The sequence below is a fragment of the Apteryx rowi genome, unplaced genomic scaffold (assembly GCF_003343035.1).
Source record: "Apteryx rowi isolate R43461 unplaced genomic scaffold, aptRow1 scaffold_120, whole genome shotgun sequence".
Taxonomy (NCBI): domain Eukaryota; kingdom Metazoa; phylum Chordata; class Aves; order Apterygiformes; family Apterygidae; genus Apteryx; species Apteryx rowi.
The window spans coordinates 104,629-132,072 of NW_020447420.1; the positions used below are offsets into that span (position 1 = coordinate 104,629).

At 38.4% G+C, this 27,444-nt stretch overlaps 1 protein-coding gene and 1 long non-coding RNA gene across 10 annotated transcripts in view; one reads left to right on the forward strand and one right to left on the reverse strand.

The window, feature by feature from the left end:
• LOC112977593 overlaps positions 1-558 on the forward strand; it is a 36,330-nt gene extending 35,772 nt beyond the window's left edge. For 4 of the 5 annotated variants that reach the window (XR_003257565.1, XR_003257562.1, XR_003257563.1 and 1 more), the window contains one exon: positions 478-552. This is a non-coding gene — a long non-coding RNA (uncharacterized LOC112977593). Of the gene's footprint in view, positions 1-477 lie in introns of all 5 variants that reach the window. The other variant, XR_003257564.1, reaches the window with a different exon arrangement.
• Positions 1-27,444, reverse strand: part of STRBP (spermatid perinuclear RNA binding protein) — a 70,485-nt gene that overhangs the window by 13,154 nt on the left and 29,887 nt on the right. For 3 of the 5 annotated variants that reach the window (XM_026090002.1, XM_026089986.1, XM_026089994.1), the window contains 11 exons: positions 24,382-24,558; positions 20,396-20,613; positions 14,974-15,139; positions 11,981-12,125; positions 6,288-6,382; positions 5,777-5,872; positions 4,916-5,027; positions 4,216-4,313; positions 3,639-3,750; positions 1,558-1,650; positions 506-705 (listed from right to left, as the gene is read on the reverse strand). In XM_026090002.1, the coding sequence (XP_025945787.1) occupies positions 506-705; positions 1,558-1,650; positions 3,639-3,750; positions 4,216-4,313; positions 4,916-5,027; positions 5,777-5,872; positions 6,288-6,382; positions 11,981-12,125; positions 14,974-15,139; positions 20,396-20,613; positions 24,382-24,384 (1,338 nt within the window). In that variant the 5' untranslated portion in view covers positions 24,385-24,558. The remainder of the gene's footprint in view (positions 1-505; positions 706-1,557; positions 1,651-3,638; positions 3,751-4,215; positions 4,314-4,915; positions 5,028-5,776; positions 5,873-6,287; positions 6,383-11,980; positions 12,126-14,973; positions 15,140-20,395; positions 20,614-24,381; positions 24,559-27,444) is intronic. The other 2 variants (XM_026090010.1, XM_026090018.1) reach the window with 2 other exon arrangements.

Genomic DNA, 27,444 nt, shown 5'->3' on the forward strand with positions numbered 1-27,444 from the left:
AACTAATCTCTTACTGAAGAATTTGACTGGAAACAAATCATTTATTTACGCTAGGCCTCACAATGTGCTACGGTACTTTTCAAACACTGAAGACTGGATACACTCCCCATTTTGAGAAGCTCACAACCCAGGACAGGGACAGACACAGAGAAGAAAGGAGAAGAGAGGGAGCCACCATCATGTTGTTTTCTAACCAACAAGAGGAAGGAATAGAACAGAACAAAACTGACACCCTCCCCATCCTAGAAGTTAACACCAACTTCCATCCGTTGTCACAGGAATTGACTTGCAGAACCCTGGAAAGTTTTCCTCCATGTTTCCACACTGTCCTCCTCCTCTTCTTGTCTAAAACCAGTACTGATCTTAGAGCAATGCCCAGCTAGGTATTAAATCAGTAGTTGGTAGCTCCGCTTCATCCAAAAAAAAATTTTTTTTTTGAATTCAAATATTAACCGTATTTCATGTCATATATTCCAGGTTAGCAGATTACTTCAGGCTACCTTACCTTCACTGCCACATGGAGCTTGGCTGTTTTCTTAGAAGGTCCTGATGCTTCATATGTCGTACCATCAACATCTACAGACATTGTGAAGACTGGGGCGTGGACTGGACCAGACTGTGACAGCAGCTTATACTGAAGCCCTGGTCTGATTTGGTTCAGCCTCATCAGAGCATTCATGAGATCTATTGCTTTACTATCTAGTACTAGTACAAGATAGGGAGGGGGAAGGGAGGGGAGAGGAGAAATGAACAAAATGAGATGGACAGAAAAATGAAACAGTTTGCGTTTAAGTGCCTTCCATCCAATAAAAGAGTGAAACAACCCCTCAGCGCTTCAGAGGTCGAGGATAGTGATAACACTTGAATATGTTTTTAATAAGCCATTTAATAAGCTTTTAATAAGCCTTTTAATAAGCCATAATTGCCCATCTTTTGATATTGTTAACATAATTCTTTTGCAACTAGTTATAGTCTTCCTGGCTGCTATAAAATAAATAACATGTTTTATAGATTGTGAGGAACCACATACAGAATTGGCACCAAAGTACACAATGAAAATAGCCACCAGAACTAACTGGATCCCAGTAATACTGAGAAACTTCTTGTCTGTGTGTACATTAAATGTCAATGTTTTGTGGATTAAACATTTTTCTTTTCTTGTGGGACGTCTTGGCCTTACAATGGCTGTTCTAAAGAGGAGAAGAGCATGAAAAGAAAAATCTTCATTCAGCAAAGTCACTGCAATATTTTGAAACAACACTGCTGGGAGGTTATCAATAAAATACCTCAGCTGTTTGGGCAACCTAAATTTTACTGTGGCCTGCTGGGTAATCTCATTTAAAACGCAAATCATTCAGTTAGCAAAACATGTCAGAGGAAGTTCAAATGCACAGTAAGAGATGTGTTTGATGTTCTGAATAAAGGGCGATAGAGACAACATTTTTTGTTCCAAAGGCTTTTTCACATGCTATTCTCTACAYCAACACAGAAGCTTTCGAAGCAGCTCCCACTGTACAATGGATCTTTGAAAAGAGAATGGAGACATGTTGCACTTACTTTTCCTCAAATTACGCTTCATCTTTTTATTTGGATCTTTATCATCCCCAACACCATCTTCAAATGGTCTCTTGAGAGCAGACGAGCCTGTACCTAGGGCATAAATTTCCTTGTAATATGGATATGCCATTAGAAAAATAAAATTCCATAGCAGGAGTCTGATTAGTCCTATTACTGTTCCTTGTATGTTTATAACTATGAAAAGTACTTAACCACCAAGCATCTGTATTTAAGCATTTAAACTGTTATATCTAAGTTAATACTAGCTTTCTACTCACAGTACAAGGCCATGCAATATGTCCACGGTTCCAGTATTACATGTGATATAAGCAGTGTAAACTTTGCAATAATGTTGGCCACCCAGTTCACAATGTTAGATACAGGTGACTGGTACCCTGAACGTCATCAGAAATAGTTGGAATATTGGTGTTAAGTCAAGGAATTTAAGTAAAACTATTGGACCAATTTTCATCCCCACCTCTGAATGCCACTTGAAGTAGTGAAAGACCCATAGAAGAAGTCGAATGTTGACTTCATATTTCTGCAGGCCAAGATTTATTAGAATGAAAGATAGCTTGGCCTCGCTAGTAAATACTAGTGTTCAGTTCCAGTTTCCTTAATATTGTATGTAGTTATTCTATGTCTAATATGTACCTGTCCATACAAACATAAGGCTGCTGATTAGGTCAATGATAGAAGCTAGTGAACAAAACATTCCACATATCCTTCTCATCCAATCCCACCAACACTCTTGGCAAGCTAACTTAAACACAGCCTGCCTGGTTTTTAAATCTAAGAAAGTTGGTCAGTCATACTCCTGATCTCAGTATCCATCAGATGAAAAACATATCTATATCCATCACTTGCCGTAACAAGAATAAAGTCTTTGTAACAGTCAGTGTCACTGGATCAATGATCTCAATTAAATTAAAAGGCTTAGTTTGCCTCATCATGATCAAATAACAACTTATTTCTGTGCAGTGTTCTATCACTAAAGACATCTCTCAATTATGAAATGGCTGAACATACTGACTAACAGGATTTATTAATTTAATTAAATCTGGTTTCATCAGACCCTTTTAACCTAGTGTGGGGCTTTCATCACCAATAAAGGAAAGACATCAGAAAGGTAGAAGAGAAAGGTATTTCTTGTCATGCTTTAGAAAAAGATACTTCTGAACTTAGGTGGCTTTATGTCAGGAGAAAAGTTTCTGGCTTGCCTGATTTAACTCTGTCTAGAACATCTCTGATACCTAAATCTCCAAGTAGGCGAGACAGATTGAGCTGGAAAGAAGATACTCCAACATACTGTTGGAAAAGTGTTTTGAAATTAAAATCCATCCTTAAATCTGTTGTTTTTGAAGATGAAAGAAAAAAAAATATCTGCCCTTCAAATTAAGTTACTTGACAAAAAGGAAGCCTACAACGCAATAGCTTAAGGCAGTAAATGAATGTTTAGCATACTAACTAATAATAAATTAAATATTTGTTCCATTTCTGCAAATACCATTTAAAATGAAATTCCTGTATCTTCTCTTATCTTCTCTGGAACTGCTTATTTTAAGTCTACAGCTCAGATTGTGCAATTTATTGTTTTTCACATTTATTCTAAGGTCAGAACTGTAATAGTATTGTTCTTTCACAAAATAAACATGGAAAGTTATTTCTGTTAGATTTATATTGTTTTCTAAGAGGAACTCTTCAGATTATATCTTATGATGGACACTCATCTAGTTATATGCTTTTTGATCAGCCTAGTGTCTCTTCTTCCCCAGCATGAGAATCAAAAATATTATTTTTATTCTTCAGGCCCCAAAGGACTTTGCACTTAAAGAAAATCATCTAGTATACTCTAGCAGTTAAATTTTTCTTGCTGCTACTCTGGTGGTTCTTTTCTAGAACAGAACTTTTAGATTTTCCCTTAACAATGAAACAATTTACTAAAACCAGCAACAAACACAAAGAAAAGCCTTCATCTTACACACACACACAGAGCATGTAACTGAAAGGAATTTCACCAATTCCAAATTAACTCCTAGTTTACTTCCCAATTAGTGTTTCTTGGAGCAAACAATACCTACCTTCTTTATCAGTTACTGACCAGGAATATTTCTGAAATGACTTATTTGATGGGAGGGGATCCATTTCCAAAACCTTATAGATCTGACCAAAGGCTGATAATCTGAGTGCATGCTACAAAGTGATAGTAGAAATGAGAGTTACATCACAGCACTATTTTATCTCAGGTGTCTAAGTTTCTAAATAAGTTTGTAGACACAAAACCCAGCATTTCTTCTATGAGGAATGATAGCTACAGAAAGTGTTAATTTCCAAAAATTTTAAATTCATTAATTCCTGTAATACAAAGTGCAGGTCCCACTGACAGGAAGCCTACTCAAGGGCCATGTGCCATAAGCACTTGAAGTGGGATGCAAGTGGTGCGCAGATATTAGGTTGCCTTCTGCAAGAATTACATTTCATCCATATTTAACTCTTGTGCACATAAACTATCACTTAATCTTTCCAAGGTAAGACACTGGATGAACTGTCAATGACTGCCACTAAAATAAGCCATTCAGGGCAGGGAATAAGCTGAGTTAGTGAGCTGAAATCTTCACTGTTACAATATGTAGCTCCTCAGAAGTATAGGTTTTCTACCTGAGCACTGTGTGTAATGGCTTCTTTTTGCTGAACTGTCATATAACACAAAGCATCTGTTGGCTCTCGTTCACAGGGATCATGCAAACCAGGGCCTCCTGGGAGGGAAAGAGGCAAAAAAGATTGTTCAGAATAAGCACAGTATGACTATGAGAATTGCTAGATATTGCAACAACTAATCTCCATCTTCAGAGCGTGAGGAGAACCTCTTTCAGTAAGATTCAAACATTCAAACAAAGCAAACTAACCCTAAGATTTTACCCCTTAGAAGCGAGGCCACAGAACACATCAGGCTCAACACTGGATGTGTATAACAGCATGAACTAAAAGCCGTAGGTTAATAAATAAATAAATAAATTGGGTAGGCATGTTGATTTCAGCAAGTCTATAGAAACTAGCTAGTCATTAGGTCCATTTATTTCTTTGCAGCCTTCTAGTGAGATGGGGTTCATTTATAAACAAACCTAGCATTCCCCATTAACTTCTACTGCATTGGAAGTACATTTCAAACAATTACAACCATACTGTTCCCTTTCTCTTTTAACTTTAAACAAGAATCCATTTGTTTAGCTCCACTGCAGGTTGGAGTGCTTAAAGCAGGCATTTCTCATCTAATCATACATCAGCAAAATGTTAAAACAAATGGAATTGGGTTGYCTGATCAATCTTTTGTAATGCTGAAGTTAATACGGTCCCTTACCAGGAAGCAGAATTCCAGATGCCAAACACTCCATCACTCGTCGTAATGCTTCCCCAGCGCCCAAAGGTCTATTACAAGTACCTATAGATTTTTCACATATAAGCTCGAGTGGCTAGAAGACATTAAAGTATGATTAGTATGGACACAAGGGTAACTAAAACTGCAGTTAAATACAGAGGGGTACAATGGAAGAATATTCACATCAGCTTACTTTAGTTTTAATCCACTACAGGTCTAACACATAGAGATAGTCCCAGAGGACAGTTCAGGGCACTTTTACTTGTTCCCAGCTCTGTCACTTTTGGAGAAAAATCAACTGTTCTTCATTAACTATATAGGAAGTCTACACGGAGAAGCCTTCTAAAGCCAAGTTATGTGAATACTCTCCTCCTATCAAAGGGGTGTCAGTTCTACTTGAGGGAAAATGCTGCCTCCATTGACTTCTGAAATGTTCCTCTCGTATGCAGAGCATTTGGCCTTCCCTAAACCTGCTAACATGAGATGGTATGCTCTGGCAGGACCAGCATAGCCACGATAGCACGGTCATTTTAAAAATCCCAATTCGGAGGCAACAAGTGGGATTCCACTACAAATCCACAAGGATATGCAAGGCCCCACAACATTACGTCTCTTCCCACGGTACTTGTACATCTCACGGACTGACTGACTGAACGTTCACAATCTCTTTTCTTCCTGCAAGCAGTTTTCTAGACAGGTAATAGTTAGTGGGGAGCAGAAGGAAAGGGGGAGTTAGAGGGCAGTTTCTTACAGTGCACTGTTTGCCCTAGTCCAGGCACTGCTGCAATCCTCAGATGATCTGAGATGTCTGACCAAGCTGCCTCCAACTCTTTCTGTACTTACCCATCCTTTGAGTGGTGCCCATGTGGGGACTCTGTTGCACAAATCCCGTAGAATACGAAGGACAATTACACATGATTTTAGTCCATTTGCCCTGGCCTAAAACAAACAAAATGGTTCCAATACACCTGCAAAAACCTAGCCTTCAATTTGCTTTTCTTTTTAAATGCACAGAGTCCATGGATAGATTCTTTTTCATGATTATTACTTATACTTAATCAGCTTCATGCAAAATAAAGACAGTTATATAAAGTAAAATACTTCATTTTATAGAAGGACATATGGAAAAGGAAGCAAAACGTCAAGATTGCTTTTGTAGCCTCATGACAACTCTAGACCAGTTGGCTATCTACCTATCAGGCTTTTCCTTGTACAGTATAGCACTGAATTCGGAATTCTAGACCTTTGCTCTATTAGGGACTAATCAGAAATTAAAGAGGCATTAAAATTAAAAGTGACTGAAATTAAACCTCATAAGGCTACAATAACAACAAGGTAAGAACAAAGAGCCAACCTGAAACCATTTGGCGTGCCGCAGAGACGCCAAGGCCTCCAGGCATTTCTGCCTGTCCAATAAGTCCGGAGGATCTTTCATCGCAACATTATCTACTGGTAAAAATGGGATAAAAAGAGACAGATACAATTTGACCAAGGGGTTTCTGTCACAATACATAAAGAGCGGCAGCATCTCAATGAGATAATAAGACTCCCAGAATTTAAGTGCACTGTGTTATTTAATTTAAACAAGCCATTAAAGGTAGTAAATGTGCACATGTGCAACAGAAGCAAAGGCATTCAATCCTTGTAAAATAATAGTAATAATAAAAAAGATGGCCACTGCTATAGACAATCTGGGATCTTATTAAAAATGCAGAACACATTTCAGGGCAGAAAATAGCTATATAGCACTTATTTTTGTTGGTTTTTTTTCCTCTTCTTTTCCTTCTTTGTGACTTTTATTCCAAGTGCATAAAAATGGCACAGAATTTCAAACCTTTTCGAAAAGAGAAAGATTTTACTGAGGGAGGGAAAAAAAATTAATAGGGAGAAAGTACTCAGAAGTTATTTTGCCACAATTGCTGATAATTCAAAAGAAAAACTTTGAATATATTTGAAATTTTTCTTGAACAGTATTAACCAATATATCCACATTAAAGAAAAATATAAAAAGTGCCARTAAGCAGTTTTACAGTTCAATTAATCTTTCATACAACCAGAACATATGAAAGAAGAAAATAAGTTTGGAAACTTCCAGAGTGTTAACATATTTGCGATGTAGTCCCCTCTTGTAAAAATCTGCTCTTCCCAGCAAAAATTAATGAAAAAATTCAAAGAAGGATTTGAGAGACAAGACACTGAAGTCTTCTGTTGAGGTTTACACTTTTTTTCCTCCTCTTTTTTTTTTTTTTTTTCCTTTTTTTTTATCCAGCATGCAACAAACTGCTTTTAACAATCACATCTGATTCTATATTGAGGGACATTATATAACAGTCCTCTCTTCCCCGGTTTGTTTGTTTGTTTGTTTTTGGGGGGGATGTTGAGAATCATAACAAGTGATTAGTACCCAGATTCTCTGAAAACTATACAAATGACAGATTTTGCATATCTACAGGATCAGATTTAAAAGATTTTAGTTTTTAGCTGACATAAACATATTGAGGAACTAAATGAATCCATGGTTCAACTAAAAGCTTGAATAAGTTATTTTCCTAAGGATACACAATTACTCCTTATTTCAAAATAAATTTGGAAAAACAGTCTTTTCATTATTCATAACAGACAATTCTATAGAGATCTATGAAGGTCTGACTGCAATATAATAGCCAGTCCAAATTGAAGATTATGCCAGATAAGCAAAATCCAGTACCCAGCAAGACACTGAAAATATGCAGGACAAGTAGGGAGAAAAAAAGTTTGATCATTGTGTACAAATATACAATTTATTAGTAAAATCTCAAAGTACATTTTCATAGATTACTCTGGATAGTATTGGTTGCAAATATAATTGCATCTTTAATGTTAAAGCTGCTTCACCCCCTATGCCGTTCGATAGGAAGGTTATTCTGGTAAAAGCACATTATGTTATGGTGGATAAAAGAGCCCAGACCAAAAAAAACAGTGTAAAATTGAACAGAAAGAGGCATCTTGCCTGACAGTTCATAGCTGCAGTTTGCATCTGCTGGTTCTGCTGTCAGCAGAGGACTTAAGTGCTATAAGCCTATTTTCTGACCCCAGTGAACTTCACAGCAGATATTTGCATTGTTTCTTATTGCCCTTATAACAGTATTACAATACTGAGATTAATCACACCTCTTCCCTATTCTCCAAATAAAAGCTGCTAAGTCTTAAGGTATTGGATTTCTATGAGCACAAAAGGTCACTTTGGAACAGAAGATTGCTTCTAAATTTTCTTTGCAGTTTCATTAGTTTCAGGAGTAATATTTTGTGGTACACAATTACTAAATGTACATCTATTTAAGTAGTTCTGCAAGAAAACTTTTTATTGTGGACAATATAAACATCTGCTTAAAGCTCGTGTATTATATATAAAACAGCTACTGTCAATGAATGATCAGAATCTTATTTTAAAACGTTAGAAATGGCAAAGGTGACTGATTGCAAAATCATTCATTTTTAGCAATGAAGCTGAATCGTCAAATCCGTAAGGACTTTTACTTAGTACTGTGTAAGACTTTGCTAAAGTATGTTGCAGCTATCGAGGAAGTAATCCAATTCGCCTTTAAATTACAAAATCATAAACAGAATATGCATCAGCTGTTATGCAGCTGAATGAAAAGGGTTTTCTGCTCTCATTAGATTTAATTTTTCATTTTCAACAGGCTAAAATCCTACTTTTGCAATAGGATTAAGGCTATTTCCAAAGGTCTATGTTACAATTCTCTTGGAGAATTCTGCCAATTGCAAACTCAGTACAAGTGTCCTGAGCACCTTCTGTAGATATTGCAGTCAGACAACTTTTGGGTGCAAGATTCTATTAAACAGAAAGATGAAGAGAACAGGCAGTGAAGAGGGTGAGCAGCTTGCAGCAGACTCCCTTTCGACATCTTCAGTAGAATGGCATGTTTCTTCATGCTCTGCCAGTCAGGAAAGTGAGACCCAATCAAAATTTTCAAATACGATTGCAAAGCTTTCTTTTTTATCTTGTGATTTTAGAAAGGGCAATGATACATCGAGGAGTTTTATTTAATAAAAAGTTAGTAAGAAAGCCCTGACAGTAGTTTAGACTCTGCAACATAGAACCAATCCTTCGGTAATTCTCTCCCCACTTGCTGTATTTATTCTCTTCATATAGTGGCTGCCAACTTCACTCATATACAGCCAGCCATATGAGGAGAGTGTCTTCTCTGGAGAGACACGGCAAATCTGTGGCTTGYTGTGTCATTCCTTCAGAGGCACTTGGCACCTTTGGAGCATCACTGACCGTCTCTGCCCAGCAAGGGCAGATTGTTTCTGCAGTAGTTGCTCAGTTACAGTGAGGTTAATTTCAGCACCACTTTTATAACTGAACTTGCTTAGTATTACATATGCTTGTTGTTACTGTATGCTCAGTAACAACAACCGATTTGCAAGCTACAACATTCTGGTCTGCAAAGTCCAATTTATACTCGATGCTATGAGTAAAAATCAGTTTCCTAAGAAGTTTAAATTTTAAGCTGATACAGAATGCAGATATTTTAGATGTTTGACCTCTCAACTTAACATGAAAAAGCAGAGCTTTTTCGATAGCCATTTGTGAGAAACACTGAAATGCACACACACACACACACACACTGCTCCGCTATTTATTTTTGCTAACAAGCAGCAAAAACAAATAGGACAAACACCACATTTAAACATGAACACTTTTCCGAAAAGGTGGGGACTGAAGAGAAATCCAGGAATGTTTTTCAATACATTCTGACATCAGGGCATGAAGGTACACACAGCATTCCTACAGAACAAATGGGAGCACTGATAACGAAGTCCGTTGCACCTAACCTTGCTGATTGGGTTAGAGGGCAGATTAGTGCCGAACCGAACAGAACCGAACGGCTGGAAACCTTGGTCAGTTTCGGGCAGCCTGCGCGGCCGGCGGCGGGGCGGCGCGCACCCGCCCGGCGCCCCCGGCCCCCGGCCTATCTTACAAGTAAGATGAAAAGCGAGCTCCAAAGCATCTCGAGTGCCTTGATTCAAAAGAATGTAGAGAATAAACTGATAACAGTTTTAAAAACTGCTCAGAAAATACACTTCTGTTTTGTTGGTCTTTTTCAGGAGTAGCAGAAGAATATGGCAGTACTTTCTACGGAGATCAAGGTATTTTTGCTGGACACTTTCTCTGAATATTTTCCCTTGATAATAGATATAAAACTTTTTTGGTCTGAATCTTTAAGTCAAAGTGACTTAAAAAATGGTTGCAAAAATTATGAAAAACAGTAATTTTTCCCCTTAAAATGAGGATTTAATTATTTAGTGACATATACATAATATTTCACATACCTTTGAAAAGGAATATGATAAATTTCTTTGTTCACTTATGATGAATCAAAGACATTTAAACTCTATACAAAAGAATCTGGGCTTTAAAACAAGATCCGTTACCCTATCGACTGTCCTCATCAGCTTTACAGAAGAGATGGCCTAACAGCTGTCTAAGAGCACTAGTAAAAACATTTTAAAAAATTAGTACAAAATTTTGAGAAGTATTTTAAGATACCGAAAACAAACTGAACACACATTTTAAATGTGGGAAAGCATAAAAATCAAATACTCATTCAGTTTGTACAATGAATTCATGGAGACCCAAGGTTATACTGCCACAATGGCAATACCTTTTTTTTTTTTTTTGGTTACAAGAAAATACTTGGACAGAAGCCTTTATGCAAAACCGTATCCCCTTATGGGAATCTTACAGACACTTTCTCCTTAAAATTTCTTCTGCACTTGGTGCTCTCTCACACAAACATGCATCAGCTGCAATAAAAACAGGCCTGATCTCAGCATCTTATGGAAAGCTGAAGAGCAACTGAAGTAATATGCAATTTATTTTTAATGCTCTTGCAAAAGAGCATGATTACTAATTTGAGAATACGCAGACATTGCAATTAGGGAATCTTTGCCATTCATCTGTTTTGTAAGATTTTTCTGCTTCCAACTGCTGCCAAAGTGCTACATTTCATTTGAAAACAGATACTTTCTGGCCTTGCCTCAAAACGAAATGGAGAGAAACTGACCAACATTTCTCCTTGTRTCGGCGTTTCATGTGGGAGAGGGGAGTAAGCGAAGGACTGGTGGCGAGTCTAGAAATGGGAAAGAGCAACAGGGAGTTCCCTAGCCCACACGGGCCCAGCTGCCTCAGTTGTCATGACAGAGAGTGGCCAGTTGGTCAAAGGTCTGACATCATCCAGTGGCAAAGTTTCCAGGGATAGGTTTGGGAAGTGGAAGCAGAAATTACTGACAAGATTTTAAAAATAAAACAAAGTATGGCTACATTTGCTCTTCTCTATTTCTCCTTGTTTCCAGCCTCATTGATAATAAGAATCAACATTTCTTTAAGAGGGGCTCGTCACTATATTGGATGTCACCGCAGTCAGGGAGAAGGAATAGAAAGAAACTAAGTTATAATTTTCTAAATCTATATTGTACTAAGGATATGAAGTAAAATGTTTAATTCAGAAGCAAGTGTGCTGTGTTATAGCACTGTAACTCCAATTGTATCCTGGTTAGGAGATTCTTAAAGCTAGAAACATACATATACGTATCAATAATTAATAAAAACTGAGGGCCAGAAGGACATACTTGCGAGCTTTGCAGAAGAGTTATTTTGTGTAAAAAGAGAAACAATTTCATGAGTTTGTCAAGATACTACGAACCAATCCCACTTGACTGACTTAATTTGAAAACAAGACTGTGCAGCGCTAGGGTGCTTGAGGATTARCTAATAAGTCTGAAAGAAAGTAGAACTAAGATCTGATTGTATGTCAGAGTTAACACTGTAACAATACTGCTTGCAAATGAAAATTAAGCATATTTACCTGAAGATTAAATGACTGTTGTCTGCTTAAGGCACAAACAATGTAACGTATTGTGGCAACAGCCAATCTACTTAGCACACGATGTACAATTAAAAACCTACTTCCTAACTAACCCTGTGCTGCACAGTCAGAGCATTTAGATAGAACAGTCTTAAGAAGTTAAAACTCTGTGTACCTCCTTCCTTCTTCTCTGCTTCATCTCGAATGAGGGGAGATGTAAGTATCACCTTCAGTGTTAGCTTGGGCTCCTTTGTGTTATGAATAATAATAGCTGCCTCATTTACATGTTCCTCCACAAGATACTTCTCTTCTGTAAGTTTCTGAAAGTCACCAAGAAAGATTTCAAGAATCTCCCAGTCAATTGAGAAACTGCAGAATCTCTTTAAGTGCAAACGCCTCCTGAACTAATGAGACGCCTACAGGACATTGCAACAACAAAAATGGACCTGCCTCCTTTATTGAAAACAAACAGAAAAAAATGAACACATTGCTTAAAAAAAAAAAAAAAAAAAGCAAAATTTAATGACAATACTAAGTAGCCCCACTAGAACAACACTTTTTCACTTTTTTCTTTTTAATAAGACAGAAGCTCACTTTCATAGTTGCTCGTGTGTGAAATACTACCAGCAACTTTTGTTCTTAGAGAGAACGTACTTCGCTGGCAATGCTGCCTCTAAACGTAAAAGCCCTCGCACGCAGTGTAACCAGCGCAGCCATAACTGGCAGTGCAGTGGGTGACAGTCGGGCACGGCCACGCTCCAGTACAGGGGCCGCACTGGCTCACCTAGTCCGTTTACCTGCCGTGAGGCAAAACCAACTGGACCTTGGCCATTCCTTACAGTCTAAGCTATTCTTCAGATTTTCTAGCAACAAGAATTTCGCAGCTTCTCCAAATAGCCTATTCTAACTCCTAGCCACAGATATAATTTATACAACCTATTTTGCAACAAGTTTGCCCCTTGCTACAATTCCAGTTACTTCTCATCCTACCCTTGGTAGCCATGTGAAATACCAATTCACTGTCCCTTTATAAATAGCCATTAATGTTTTTTTGAAACTTACACTTGTACTCAGTCTTGACTTTTTCCAAAGAAGATAGTTTTAATCTTTCCTCAATGGTTTCCGGGACACTCATTCTCAGTATTCTCTTTTGGCTTTTCTCCAACCTGTCCGTCTGTCTCCACACAGCACTTGTAAGTGGATGCAAAGCTCCACTGTCACCCACTTCACTCATTAATACCAGCCCCAGGAGAGACCCTTGAGAATGCCTGGAAAATCTGATCTTTCTCTCTTGACAGTGCACCAATAAACTGAGAGGTTTTTAAATTGATCCATTCTCAAGAAACTTAGCTGTTTGGATTTTTTTGCAGATAACAGTACAAACTGCTTAATAGTTTTCTTTCTAATAACTTGCACAGTATCAGAGTTATCTCAACTGGTCTGTATCTGCAAGGTCTTTAAGCAGCCCTTGGGGACCTCTCTCAGCCTCCAAAAGTTCACAGAGATAACCACAGATGCTTTAGAGTCCTAAAGGTAGCTCCTCATATCTGTGGGTATGTTTCAGCAATACTATGAATTTAAAACATATTTAACATGTTCTAACTTCTTCTTTCCCTGTTTGATCTGTGTTCCTCCAACTCCTTTTGTTGTTGGGATGAAATAATTTAAGCATCTGCTCACAACTAGCCTTCAAAGAAGAATAAAGCACAAATTGTTAATAATGTATCTGTACATCATTTGCTGTCCTTCACCACTAATGGGCCTACACTTTCTCGTCTCTCCTGTATCTGATATGTCCACAGAACCTCTCCTTATTGCCTTTTATGCCCATGATAATTGTAGCCTGTTTCACAAATTAGCTTCATCTTACCTGAACAATTCCTATTTGATGTTCTATTTATTTAACGAGATCCTGCCACAGTCACACTGGTTTTACTATGCTTAGACTTTCTATTACTTGCTTTAGAGCAGTCAAAGCAATGATTTAAATATTACCTTTAAGAAACATTGAGCTTTTTAAATTCTCTTTCCCTCAGAATGCTTCCCCATAGGATCCTACCCACTGTCCACTGAATCTGTTGCGGTCTTACAGTCTTTCAATTATGTCCATTCTGCTGTTCTCACTCATTTCTTTAAGCATACATTATCTTATCACTTCCACCCCTTCTCATCTCATATCTCACTACAAACAAGTAAATTTTATTCTTTACTGCTTGATACATCACCATCATTTTCAGCTATGGACAGGGCCACATCTGCAGGCACATTATCTCACTGAAACCAAGGCCCTTCATGCAAACAAATGAACAATGAGAGCAAACGGCTGTCAAGAATGGCAAACATATACTGCCCACGTGGAAATAAACACAAGGCAGAAAAGCATATCTGGAGTGAAGCAGATCAAATCATATCACTTAGTTTCGAGAGAGATACTTACAGTGGAATATTTTTGGGCACAGTTTCTAGGCAAGAGTGTGTCACAGTCCAGAAGCTGGACTGCTTAATCGGGCTCAGAACTCTATCAAAAAGGTATTATCCCTAGCTGCTTTAAAGATACCAATATTTGCTGTAGGTAGCTACCTAGTGGATGCTAACATTAGACCCAAACACCCACAAATAAAAAGAATTATGAGCTCATGATTATCATGAGCTAAAATGAGTGACCACCTAGACTAACTGATCTTACTTCAGAAGCACAGAGACATTTTTCCTGGAAAAGCCTAAGCAAAAGCAAAACTGCTGCTATGTAGAACTTCAGGTTCTGGAGGAGAAAACAAACGAAACCAAAAGAAATGCAGACTGAAAAATGTGTTCATGCTTGAGTGGGGATGATTTCTGGGACTGTAATTTAGCCCATGTTAGAGGTGAGACCAGAAAACAAAAATTGGCTGGGTTAGTTACCAAATAGAGAGTTTAGCTGTCAGCACTGGAAGACTGACATCACAAATAGGGATTGGGCAACATCAGAAATAAGATGTTAAATTTTGTGAATAGCTACTTCAACCGTAACGCATCAAAGACTACATACCCTAGATGTCCTAAACTAAAAGTACATTCTTTAATCTATAYCACTTGTATTTTTTCCTGGAATTAATTAATTTCAGCCTTTACCCACATACCTTGCAGTGCTTTCAGCCACTGTTACAGAACTACCCTGAAGTAACTCACCTGAATTTGAACTGGGAGATTGTCTTTGACTATATATAACAAGGTCTTTGTGGGCTTTTCTTTGCACATGAGAACCAGTTCCAAATCCATATCATCTTTTATCAGCAAGCCCTTTGCAACCAAGCCAATTCTCATAACACCACACAAGGTCCGACCGCCTTGATCCCTGGAAATGAAACAATTCTGAGTAATTAAAATGGTATTTTTGTGCATTAGAAATACTTGTATTATCCTATCACAGTGAGGGGCCATAAGCTGATGGGACTGATTACATTGCTAAAGGGGTGCATTGCTAATTAGAAATGAAAAGCATAGACTCCTTTTATGCAAGTAGCTCCTATGAAAAAAAAMAAAAACAAAATTGACTGAAGCACTGATTCGCAATTCACATGAATGCAAAAGTGGCCTAGCTCAAGTCACAGAGCTCAAAAAAACCCCCAAACCCACTAGCTGCAGATCTACCAAGAGTATACTAATTAATCTAGAGGGGCTCCCATACAGAATTCCTGTTTTCAGAAGTGATTTGAATTGTCTTTTATTGACACTCAGTCTTTAACACAGCTGCACACCTTTTCGATGTTTCTGTTAATTGACCCATACTTTCAAATCTGTATCTTTAAAATTATACAACCAATTTTTGATGTTTTAGTGCATACTACAAACTTGACATTTCAGGAAAGCTTCTAATTTCAAATAGTCTTCCTGGTGCAATTCCTTCTACAAGTCTCACCACTGAAACCTACAGAAATAAAGGTTTGAGTACTGGGTTCTACTCTCTAGAGAAAGTATAGGAGAATACTTAAAGGCCACAGTAACTTTCAAAACAACATAAAAAACACTTTAGTTTTAAGCATTGAGAGCAAAACTGCAACAAAAATCAATTTAGTAGGCTAAGATTGCACAAAAACAGCAAAGAAAGTGCAAAAAACACATTATCTGTTGAGAGTTCAAAAACAGTTATTGCCACACATGCATCTCACACTGTGGCACCAACTGCTGGCACATCACCATTATAAAACCCCAGAAAGTGCGTAACCAGTAAAGTAGTAAACCACCTGCGTCAGAAAGGCAGCAGTCCCATTGGCATCATCCTTACCATGCAGAGGGATGGGAAGTATATAAAAAGCATCAATCACATTGTGATCCACGATCATAAAACAGACCCTAAGTTTTGCTCAAATATATCTTCATTTATTAATGTTAATTTATTATTTTAAATGGAAAGGCAGGAACAGGCTATGCTTACAGAACAGGCAGAAGAAGAGAAGGCAGGACCTAGAGAACCAAATGGCAATCCCAACCAGTGGCTACCCTAGAATAGCCAGAAGCAAACAAACAAAAAATCTAACAAAACAAAAAAATTTCCCAACTTCCACCCTGGAACCACGCTACTTTGCCAGTATCTGGATGCAAACATGGGAAAAAAATGCAGAATTCCTTTAGAAATGGTTTCTAATTAGCATAAATACATTTTACGTGATAGAACAATATACAACTTAAGCCCCTTTTAGCTTGTAAAGTGATTATTAAAATTATCCATCCCAAAACAAACACACAAATGTATAAGCTATTTTATAAGTATAAATAAAGGTGTGCATATACATACACCTCCCTAAATACTTGAAAAATCAGGATTTTTGTAAGTGTCTGGTAAGCTTTGTCAAACCTTGTTTTCAAAGCTTCCACTGACCAGCCAGCAGCATGCAGTGACAGGACCAGTAACTGCCTTTCTTTCACAATGTGGAGGAATTCACATGTTAAATATTTTGTACATGGTCTTGAAGATTCAAATTGCAAATTAAAGCCTTAACAAGGAAGAAAYGAGTTGCCTATATTGGGAAACTGTCAAATGACCTTGGAAAATTTTAGTTATAAAAATTTAAGATTTTACTACCGTCAGCAGTCCATTCTTTCTCACCCATCCTCTTGGTTGGAAGTTACCCCACCCAGCAGAGAAGGCTGAATACATACACCCATTTCATAAGCTACCTCAGTTCCCAGTAAAGCAGATCAGCCTAAACTGCCCAGGCAGGTGGTCCATGCTGAGATGCCCAGCTGTGAATTGGGGACAGGCAATGCAAACAAATACCCAGTTTTACTTTACTGTCCCACTACCACACAGTGACAGACAAGCACATCTTTGTCAAAGCAAAATATATCTTTCCTCATCTATCAGAAGCTTTAAATTTCTTTCCCTGTTAACCTGTATCCAAGGTTTGCCCCAAAGTAATACAGCCAGTAATGTCCCATGGTTCATTTAATCTTGGCTAAAGGATGGATTCAGGACTTTTAGGATTCCTGAGACTGAGACTACTGGCAGAAGAGGCCTGTTGTGGCAGCAGGTTCTTGATTTAAGGGAGATGCTTAGGTAGGCTGTCAGCATGGCTTCCACGTCACCGCAACACTGCCTGCATTAGCACTGTCGGCAGGTCTAATTGATAGGGGTCTGAGGGAACACAGTGGAAAGGAAAAATTGTATCAGTCACATGTTAGCAATACTCACTAGAGTCAGGATATGACAACCGCCACCCACACAGGGGATGTTGGTGGGAAGGGACAACGATCTATGCACCAGTGAGCTCAGAGACTAACGCTGAACACCCCGGATCAGGCTCTGGACCAGTTCCTGTAACTCCCAGAACAGTTACAGCCTCCARTCCTCCAACTGCAGCACACTCCTTTCGCTAGAGGAGGGAACATGTACTTTCTCCATCCCTTTATGGGCAGCAGGCAACATTTACTAATTCATCCACACTGCAAGTTTGTTTTTTGTTTTTTTGTTGTTTTTTTTTGTTTTTATAGACTGACAAAACATTTATACTACTCTTCTACTTCAAAACCCACAATGGGGTGGGGAAGGGGCATAAACCAAAAAAAAAAAGACAGCAGCACCTGACCTGTAAGTTATTCTTCAGCCTGCTGGATTTTTGAAAAGCCATTTGCAGACAAATTTTATTAGAAGAATGGATGTTTACAAAAACTGTACTCTAAATTTGTATTAGAGCACAAGCATGAAATATCCTGCACACACAACTGTGAAAGTGAGGCTGATTGATTCAAAAGCATGTAATGCAGGCCCACTTTTTTTTTTTTTTTTTTTTTTGGAAGAATCCATTCTGTGCTCATTTTATCCACATCAGAAAACAAGTTAAAACGCTGCCAACAATTTTAGGAAATCACCTAAAGATATAGCACATTGCACGTCAGGAGTTACATGTCAAGAAAGAATGTTCCTCTGCAGAACATGGCAGTTAATTACCTTCCTCTAGAAGATGACAATGCTTAATGGTCCATCTGTAGAGAAGCAGTCTATCGATCCAGTATAATTATTCTCCAAAGGCAATACAATCACGCTGTCTTAAACCAATTTATACATTAATTTATGTAGAAATATTCATGAACTTAAAAGTTTTGCTATTTCTATTTGAGTACATTTCACACCAAAAGCGCGACACATCACAGTTCAGCCTAACGCAGAAATGCCACAATGATCAGAAGTGTCTGCTAAATATTTATTAGTCAAAAAGGGGAATATAGGAAACCACAGGCAAACTAGGGCCCATTTGTACATTTATTTTTTCAAGGCTATCACATGATGGCTTTGACACGGCTGAACATTTTGTATTTGGATCATATATTCTGAATAGATGGTGCTCCATTTAAACTTCATGTGGAATAAGCAGATTCCTTCCCATAGATTCTAAGYGCTTAATCTAGTACTAGAGATAATCAAAGACAAGTTTAAATATTAAAAAAAGGAACTTCTGGAAAAATACTGCTAGGACTTGAGGAATTTTCTGTAGAAGCCATAACTCTGTTGGAAAACCTGACCAAGTCACGGATGGCCTCTGCTCCTCCTGCCCATAGAGAGTTTTCCTCAGCTAATGTAGCACATTTCTTGTTTCTAAGCTGGTACATTCAGATAGTGAAGCAGAGCAGTGCTTCATATCTTAATTCCTGAATGCTACTCTAACAATTTATTTGAGACCTGGAAATTACCAAGAATACATTATTATGATAAAACAGGAAGCAATATTTCATTTTTGAATTTTCAGACATACCTCATTATGCATTTAGGATTAATTAATAAATACATTGGTTATCACTCTCTTTCATATCAAGGTAGTGAACTGTATTTTCAGTTTAAAACCAGATACAATTTTCCTGATTCAGGACCAGACCTTCCTGCTTTACTCACACTGAATTGTACCTTACTATAGAATGGATGCTGCTGTATTTCCATCTATTACTGCTAGAGTTGGCTATACAAATAAATAAATAAAAATTAAAAGCAGCTGACAGAATTTGATCCTTCCTCCAGCCCTAAAATGCAAACAACTTATTAACCAGTAGCAATTTAGTAAATAAAATATTTTTACCAGGAAACCAAAAATTTAAAAAGGACTGAGAATAAACCTTTTAACTACCATAAAAGGTGTCAGAAACATAGCAATTGTACACGGATAAAGAATAGTTTTTCTTCGTCAGTTTTAAGAACAGAATTCACTGGGCAAAGCCCATATAGCAGCAGACTTCCTTAATATTTCACATGTCATAGGAAATTGAAAGAGTCCCCTGATTACATCTCTAGAGCAGGCTGTGTTATGCAGGCAATCAGATTAAGTCCAAAGAAGTTCAATGGAGAAGTACTGTCTAACAAAAAGAGCAAAGAACTGGAAATCAGGTCTTTCAGGTCATGACAAAGTTGCTGTTGGTCTCCTAGCGCTTCACCTCCTCATCTGCAAACTGGACAGAATACTCACCCGAATTGGAGAGGAGGTGAAACCAATTATCCAGAAAGCACTGAGGAGTCAGAAGTACTCAAGTTAAAGTTTTATACCAAGAAACCTAAAAAAAGGAGCTAGTTGTTCCAGCTGCTTCCTAAACTACTGGAGTTATGCTAGAACAACAATATTTGGCACCCTATCAGACTGGGACATATAGCAACAGCTGTTTCCCTCAGYATAGAGCTACATAATGTATGGTAATGGATCCGTAGACAAGTTAGTTTGTTGGATAAACAATACAAGTTTATAAAATCTTTTTTTGTTTCTTAAACTGAAAGAGCCCCTAAGCTACACGGCTGTGGATTCGAATGCGAGTGTTACTGGGAGATATATTCACTTAAAGTTACTAAAAAGTTTGTCTGTTAAGTGCAACTTCATAACACCTCATTAAAATAAATAATGAAATAGAGACCAGCTTTTGCCCACACTGGGTTTATTACTGCTCCCCTCACCCTATGTGCTATTACTATTATATGCACCTTATGTGCTCTCTTCTCAAGAGGTCCAGACATATCCACTTCTTCCTAAGAACATTCATATGCAAGAGAATCAAAGAACACTATGACTCTTACTTAGAAGGAAAGGAACCCATTCAGGGCAGTATGGAAACACACTGCGAGGCTCAAGTCACTCACTTGGCATTGCTCTCTGCAGCTTCCTCCTTCACTTCCACATCAGCCTCACTTTTTGTAGACTTGTTCTTTTCATCCATCCAGTCAGAGACATGCTTAAGGGCACATTCTACTGTTGATACCATGTTCTGGACAGCTTCAAGTTCCTCTGGAGATGGATAAATGGTTGAATGTTTCACCATAACATGGCGGTCATCATTAGCAAAAGATCGGATAGATCTCTGTTATGAAGCGGGAAACAGTGGGAAAGGGGGGAAAAAAAGAACAAAGTTATTGGATTATCAATAGAAGAACATGGTTTGAATGGAAATCCTCCCTGATAGATGTAGGAAAGTGCTTTAGGATGACCATTGGCTATAATCATGGAGGAGTGATTTCTTAACCTTGTATTAAAAAAACAACACACCAAACAGCAGCACAACACCAGCATTAAGCTGGTAAGATTTGGGTAGAATTTACAGCACCTTATGTTAGATACCATCTGACTTTTCTGGAATTCCTTCATAGGCTGGTAAGAGGAACAGGCACACTTGGAGCACAGTTCATGTTGACGTCTACTTTAGGATGAGATGAATTGTGCTTAAGAGGTGCATTTCCCCCCACACCTACATGTGACTGCAGAAGTCTAGACAACTAGAGCAGATTAGCTGTTACAGACATCTAAAAATTAAGCAAGCTGAATTCCATTCTTTGTCTGGTGTGTCCATCGTAAGTGGGGGCTGTGACACTGTACACACTAGTCACAAATCAGAAAAAGGAAAACCTTGGGTCTATGACTAGACAAATCTCTTTACTCCCATATACAGTTACAGCGAATACAAAATAGGGTCAATTCCAGTAAACGACCAGTTTGCAAAGGCTAGAAAGGAGTTTCTACATCTTGTCCTTTCATTACTCCCCCATTGTCATTATTCTTCCTTACTTCCCTCCTCTTGTCATTATTTCTCCTTCCTTTCCCCTCCTTTTGTTATTGTTATGTTACTTTCCTTTCCACATCTTATTTTCCATTCCTTTTCCCCATTCTTTTTTCATTACTTTCCCCTTGTTATTTTTAAATACTTTTACTCCCCATTTTTTATTACTTCCCTATTTTTATTACTTCACTCCATTTCCTTTTTTCCTCCCATTACCTCTCCCATTTTTCTCTTTCCACTACTCCCCTCCTTTTTCATTCCCCTCCATTACCTTCCCCCTTATTTTCCTTCTTTTTTCCATTTGCTTCCCCCCTCATTTTTTATTACTTTCCCCTCATTTTCATTTTCCTGTTACTTTTTCCCTCCCCTCATTTTCATTTTTTTCCACTACTTTTTTTCCTTCCACTCTCATTTTTCTCTTTTTTATTTCTTCCTTTTTTCATTTTCATTTCTTTCACTTCCCCTCCCCAGTTCTCTTTGAGAGGGGAGCAGTGGCTGGCTAAGTGTAAGGGTACAGTGCTGAAGCAGGGGACCAAAAAACTGAGTTTCATTCCCAGCTTTGCCACTAGGCAATCTAGGACCCTGGCTAACTCATTTCACTTTTATGTGTCTTTGTGACTTCCCTCATCCTTTGACTAGCTTGTTTATTTAGACTAAGTTTTCAAAGTCAGTGAGAAAACATCTAGGCCCTGATCTTGCCTGAAGCACGTACATACCACAGAGATACAAGCAGTGATTACTGAAAGGAACAGGGGCTTCCCTACCCTGGAATACCTGCAGAAATTAAGGACATCAGGAATTGCAGTACTTTTTGTTGACTTGTCTCAACCTTCTGACAGTTGGATAGCTCAGAGGATCAGTTGTAAAGAGAAAATCCAGGGCCCTTATTCCAGAAGGTAACCTCATTTCAAGGTACAGAAATTTAGAACAGAAGTATCCTAGGGTGAAAACAGACTGGGTAAAGCAGGTGGAAAGGAGGGCAGACAAGGAGAATGGGGAGGAGATTCCTATTTTGAAAAAGGCAATGACACTCTCCAAATACAACTTTGTCTATTCTGGAAATGCTGAGAGCAGGTGTCTCTCCTCAATTTATGCTAGAGACAATGGCAACCCATCTTAGAACAAGGCAATTAAATAGCCATTTCCTTATGGTTTTGGTGCTGCTGCAGATGAAGTCACAGGCAATACATACCACTAAGAGAGTACTAGCAAACTGCACAGGGATTTACAAAAGCATGAATGAAGATGAAAATAAACTGGTAAAGAAAGACTGAAATAATTTTGTGGAAAATGAAAGAGTAGGAAGGGATTAGTAAAGACAGTGAGACTCAAAAGACCTGAGTGATATTGTTGAGTGAGGTAAACCTAACTGGCTGGGTGACTTGTGCTAGGAAGCTTGTGATTTGCTACCCTGTCCAGATGAGACCTATCCAATCTAAAGAGTGACTTGGACCAGTGGCTCTCCCAGCACAGACCTCTGTCAGGAGGAGCTCTAAATATTGTTTTCTCTAGACATGTGGATAACTGCTGCCAGTCTACTAGAATTTGGAATCATCAATCAACTCTGTTCCTCCTAAATATTAAATAGTATAAATAGCTTTCATTTTTTCCCCTGCTTCACAGGCTTGTTAACAGTACACACTCTTAGGGACACGAAGGATCTCTGGGCTGATTCCTTGCTAAGGAACTGGTCACAATTTCTTGGGTCATCACATTCATCAGGTCCCTTCCATCAAAGGTAGATGTCACATAATTCCTTCCCTAACTTCTGTGCTCCTACCCATGTGGACAATTCAAATAGCACAAGAAACTTGGTCAGGGGTCTAGTGTATCCCCCAGTGCTTTCATAGGCTGCAAAATGCTTCCAGGAGGTCCCTCTCATGCCTTAGCCACAACTTGGATACACAGAGAAGAATAATCAAAGAAAGCTGTAGTTCAGCAATGAAAACTGAAGAGCTGGATTTATTAATCCACACCCACCCATCTCCATCTTGTGAAATCAGAAAAAAAAACCCCAAAACAGTCAAACAGTAACAAATTAGTAACTCATAAATTGAAAGACACTTGTCTTCTTTTCTAATAAACAGGGACTGGCAAGATCAATTCAAGAGAATTTAGGCCAGAGGGGGGGGGAAAAAAAAAAAAAAAGATCACAGCAGCCAGGACACTTTATACTTAAAATACAATATATTGAGAACTTTGCTGTGTCGAGTGGGGTTTTTTCTTCCTTTGTACTCTGTATCCATGGCAAATCTTGGAAATCTTAGCTTGAGTCTTTTATTTTTTTAAACAAATCCTGACTATCTATCATTAGCAAACAGTTACACAAATATTAGAGAACTGTATTTAAAATTTATTATATTTATTCTCATTTCCTTTCACTCCACAGTAACATTTAGAGGACTTAAAATATATATAAATATGCTTAAACTGCTCTCCACAGCTATTTTTCAGGAACTGGGTGGGTTTATTCCCCTTTTGTGAACACATCTTCAGAATCTTACTGGCATAATCCTTCACACAAATTCAACATCTCAGACATTCCCAATTCGCAACCAATACTAGGCAGATTAGAAATGATTCCCCACTTAGTCACCGAATATACTTGGTGAATATTGTTTACACACACACACATATCTACACTTTAACAACGTGTACATAGAACCATATTCAATCCGCTTTTCACACACACATATGCAAATATGAATAATTAACATTTGCTTTTGCAAGAAGTGTGGAAGAGGAATATCAGCATTTGGTTATGCTATCTGCAGTTCAAGGTCACCCATGCCATTTGCTACAGCGTGCTAATGCCAATTTTATTAGAAAACCTTATAAGCATCCCCTTCATTCGTATTTAATAATTCATGTAATGCAGACTCACAAGACCCAACTCYGGTTTAAAAAGGCTGACAATATACCAAACCTCATTTGCTTTGCTCAAAGCATGCAGTACCATCTCTAATTCAGTGCAARGTCAGAAAATCCCTTTACTATTGTTTTATCATGCCCCATGCAAGGCTGGGAGCAGAGAATGTTTTTAATGCAACCCTATGAAAGCAGACAGATACCTACCATGGTTTGTTAGTGTTTCAGCTCTCTCCCTCTCCCTTTCTCCTTTTCTCTCCTCCTCGGTGTCTTTGCTAGGCACTGTTTTGCCTGACAGAACCTCTTCATAAGCCTCTCAATCCCTTGACAGCTCAAGAGTTCATACAGCCAAAGATGCTCTGGGAGTCACTTTCTGTAATTCACCTGCAAAAAAGAGAGAAACAACTTGAAAACAGAAGAAACAACATGTTAGTTCCAATAACTATTCAATGCAGCACATTTAGCCAAACCACTGATTAAAGCTAACAGGCTTCAAGATGGGGAGGAACTCGCTGCACCATTTATTCGCGAACAAAAGGCAGATGTKGCTACAGAAAGCAACTTTTTTGTAATGTGCCCACATGTATGCAGCCACTTTCTCATGCTACTTATCTCAGCGTGATTTGTCAGCCAACTGACAATCTAAACCTCTGACACCAAGATGACTAGAAATCCAAAGCATTAAATATGCTCCATATGAAACTAGCTGGGGAAGAAGTCTCTATTTTTAACTGACAGTGCTCATTAGGAATCAAATACACTATATTTAATTATCAAAAAATAATTATCAGCTGGAATCCCCAGTGCAAATCTGGATCCTGAATGTGTCAGATATTGTACAATAAGAACCAAGACTTCAGGTGGCAACAACTGTAAGCTGATATTTAAAAAAGGCAAGTGGATTATAACAAATCCAACAACAACAACAAAAACCAGAAGGCAAAAGAACTGTGAGAACGTTTGGCCGAAATCATTCACACTACCTTTTCTGCCCCTGTATTGTTTTTCACAGAACACAACAGTTAAAAGATCCTATACGAGCAGCCCCTCTTGCACTAACCTAGGAAACAAACAACAGCATAAAGAACCGCAAATAAACGCTCTGCGAGACAACAGAAGAGCAGAACGATAGAGCAGGTAACCTGAGAGCAAGAGGAAACTATAAGCTCACTGCATAGCACAACACCCAAGTTCTTGCAGAAAACTCCTGGTTTTCTTTCATTGCACATATTGTTGCATCAGCTTTTCAGTGACATTTTGCAGCAGTTGGAAACCCAGTCAGTACATTTCTGCAGACTGACACATACACTCAAATGTTTTGCTTTCCTCCTATATGTCAGTCCTGCTTCTCCAACAATACATTGCATATTGTCTATCAAAGAATCCCGACATTGTTAGAGATTAAAAGCATGTTCGGCAACAGCACAGAGATAGGAGAGATGACTTGAAAGCTGAGTAGACGCTTTAACCTCGGGGTGTGATGGAATAATTAAAATGCTGCATCCCATAGAGATTTGAACATGCCAGGAGAAAGGCAACAACAAATTCTTCTTCACTATTTTCTCCACTTAAGAAGAAATAAAGCAAGTTTACAGGACCAATAGCTTTGGCAGCTAGTGCCTAACAGTTATTTCTTTGTATCTGACACGACAGAACTTGGGATATAGGAGAGAGTAAAATGAAGAGAAGTGAGGCAAGAACAATCTGCAGGGACGTGTCTGCTCTGGCAACTAAAGGCTGGTAGGCAAGAAACCCCAAAGGACTTAAATGTGGTCATACTAAAAATGCCTGTGAAAAGCAAGCTAGTAAAAAAATCTTGAAGGGACTCGTTTCTTACCACAAAGGCTACATACCCTACCCAGGTATACTCTCACACTACCAAATAGCTTCCCAGAAGCAATCAAGGAAGGAGATATTCTTTAATAGGACCAGATCCCTTCCTTCAGAGATTCTGAAAGCCAAGCAGGGACAGCTAGGAGGAAAATTAAGCAAAGATTAATGCTTTGGCACTATTATCCTATGATCTAGTCATAAGCTCCTCCAAATTTAATAGTGTTTCACCATCCTTGAAAGTGAGCAGACTCTTTATGGGGTCTTTTTGTTTTGCTTTTCTATAATAATAATATGCTTTTGAGTCAGTGGATGGCAAGCTAGAGGGACTACACAAGCTTTCAGATCATCCATCTATTTCAAATCAGCTGTCTCTTCAAACTGAATCCCAGAACTCTCCACATACTTGTTCTTCCCTGTGACTTCTACGTTTCACATTTCCAGTTTGCTGCCCTCTCTCATAATTGTAACTTGGCAATTCCATCCCAGGCACAGAGCAGGGTGCTGGAATGCGTTGCTGACTTCAGCGAACGGCCAATACAATGTCTCCAGACTGCAAGCAACGCTCCCGCCTGGATTCCCTCTGAAGACTATTGCAAGCTATCGCTTATCAGCTTGTAAAGTGTTTTGAAGGCAGATGGACAAAGATGGCTGGCTGAGCAAATTCTGGTGCTTCAGAAAATTGCTGAGCAGGCTGTTGTCTAGAAGGCAAGTCTGCAATCTACCTTGCAAAGTCTGATAACAGACATACCTCAGGGTACAACTCTGGATGAACTGAGGGCTTTTCAGTACTCTCTGAAAATCTGAAACAGACTGAAAACAAACGTTTTACAGCTATGATTGAGGTTAATCTTTTACTGCACGAAAGAAGCAAGAACCACCATTTTTCAATACTCTGCCTTAAATGGGTAGTAACTACATTGCTTTTAAGAGAGGCTTCAAGCTTCAATGACAAGCAAAAGAAGTTGAGCAAAGGTAGTCATTAGACCAGTTCTACCTGCCCTTTTCCCATCAGTGAACGGCTGAGGTCTGGGCATATGCAGTTGGATTATGAAGGGACTTTCATTTCCAAAAACACCTTTATTATAACAACTCAGAAAGAAAACAAAATCCTGAAAGTTGAGTTGAAGCTGGCACGATTCCTTTCAAGTCATTACCATCCTAAGAATACCTCACAAAAACGTATATAGGAATGAAAACCTAATATAGTTCAGATTTTGAGAGAAAATTTTCCAATAAAAAATCACTGGACAGAAAGGAGTTTGTTCCAAAAAAAGTGTAAATACAATATAGAGAACAAAGCACACTTAACAGCATGCAGAATTAAGTCAAGGAAAACTAAAAATCAGATCTGGTCCAACCATCTGGACTAAGGCAGTAGAACACAGCTCAGCACCAAACACATCAAAATGCATTATGTGAAGTAAGCAGCAATTCCGT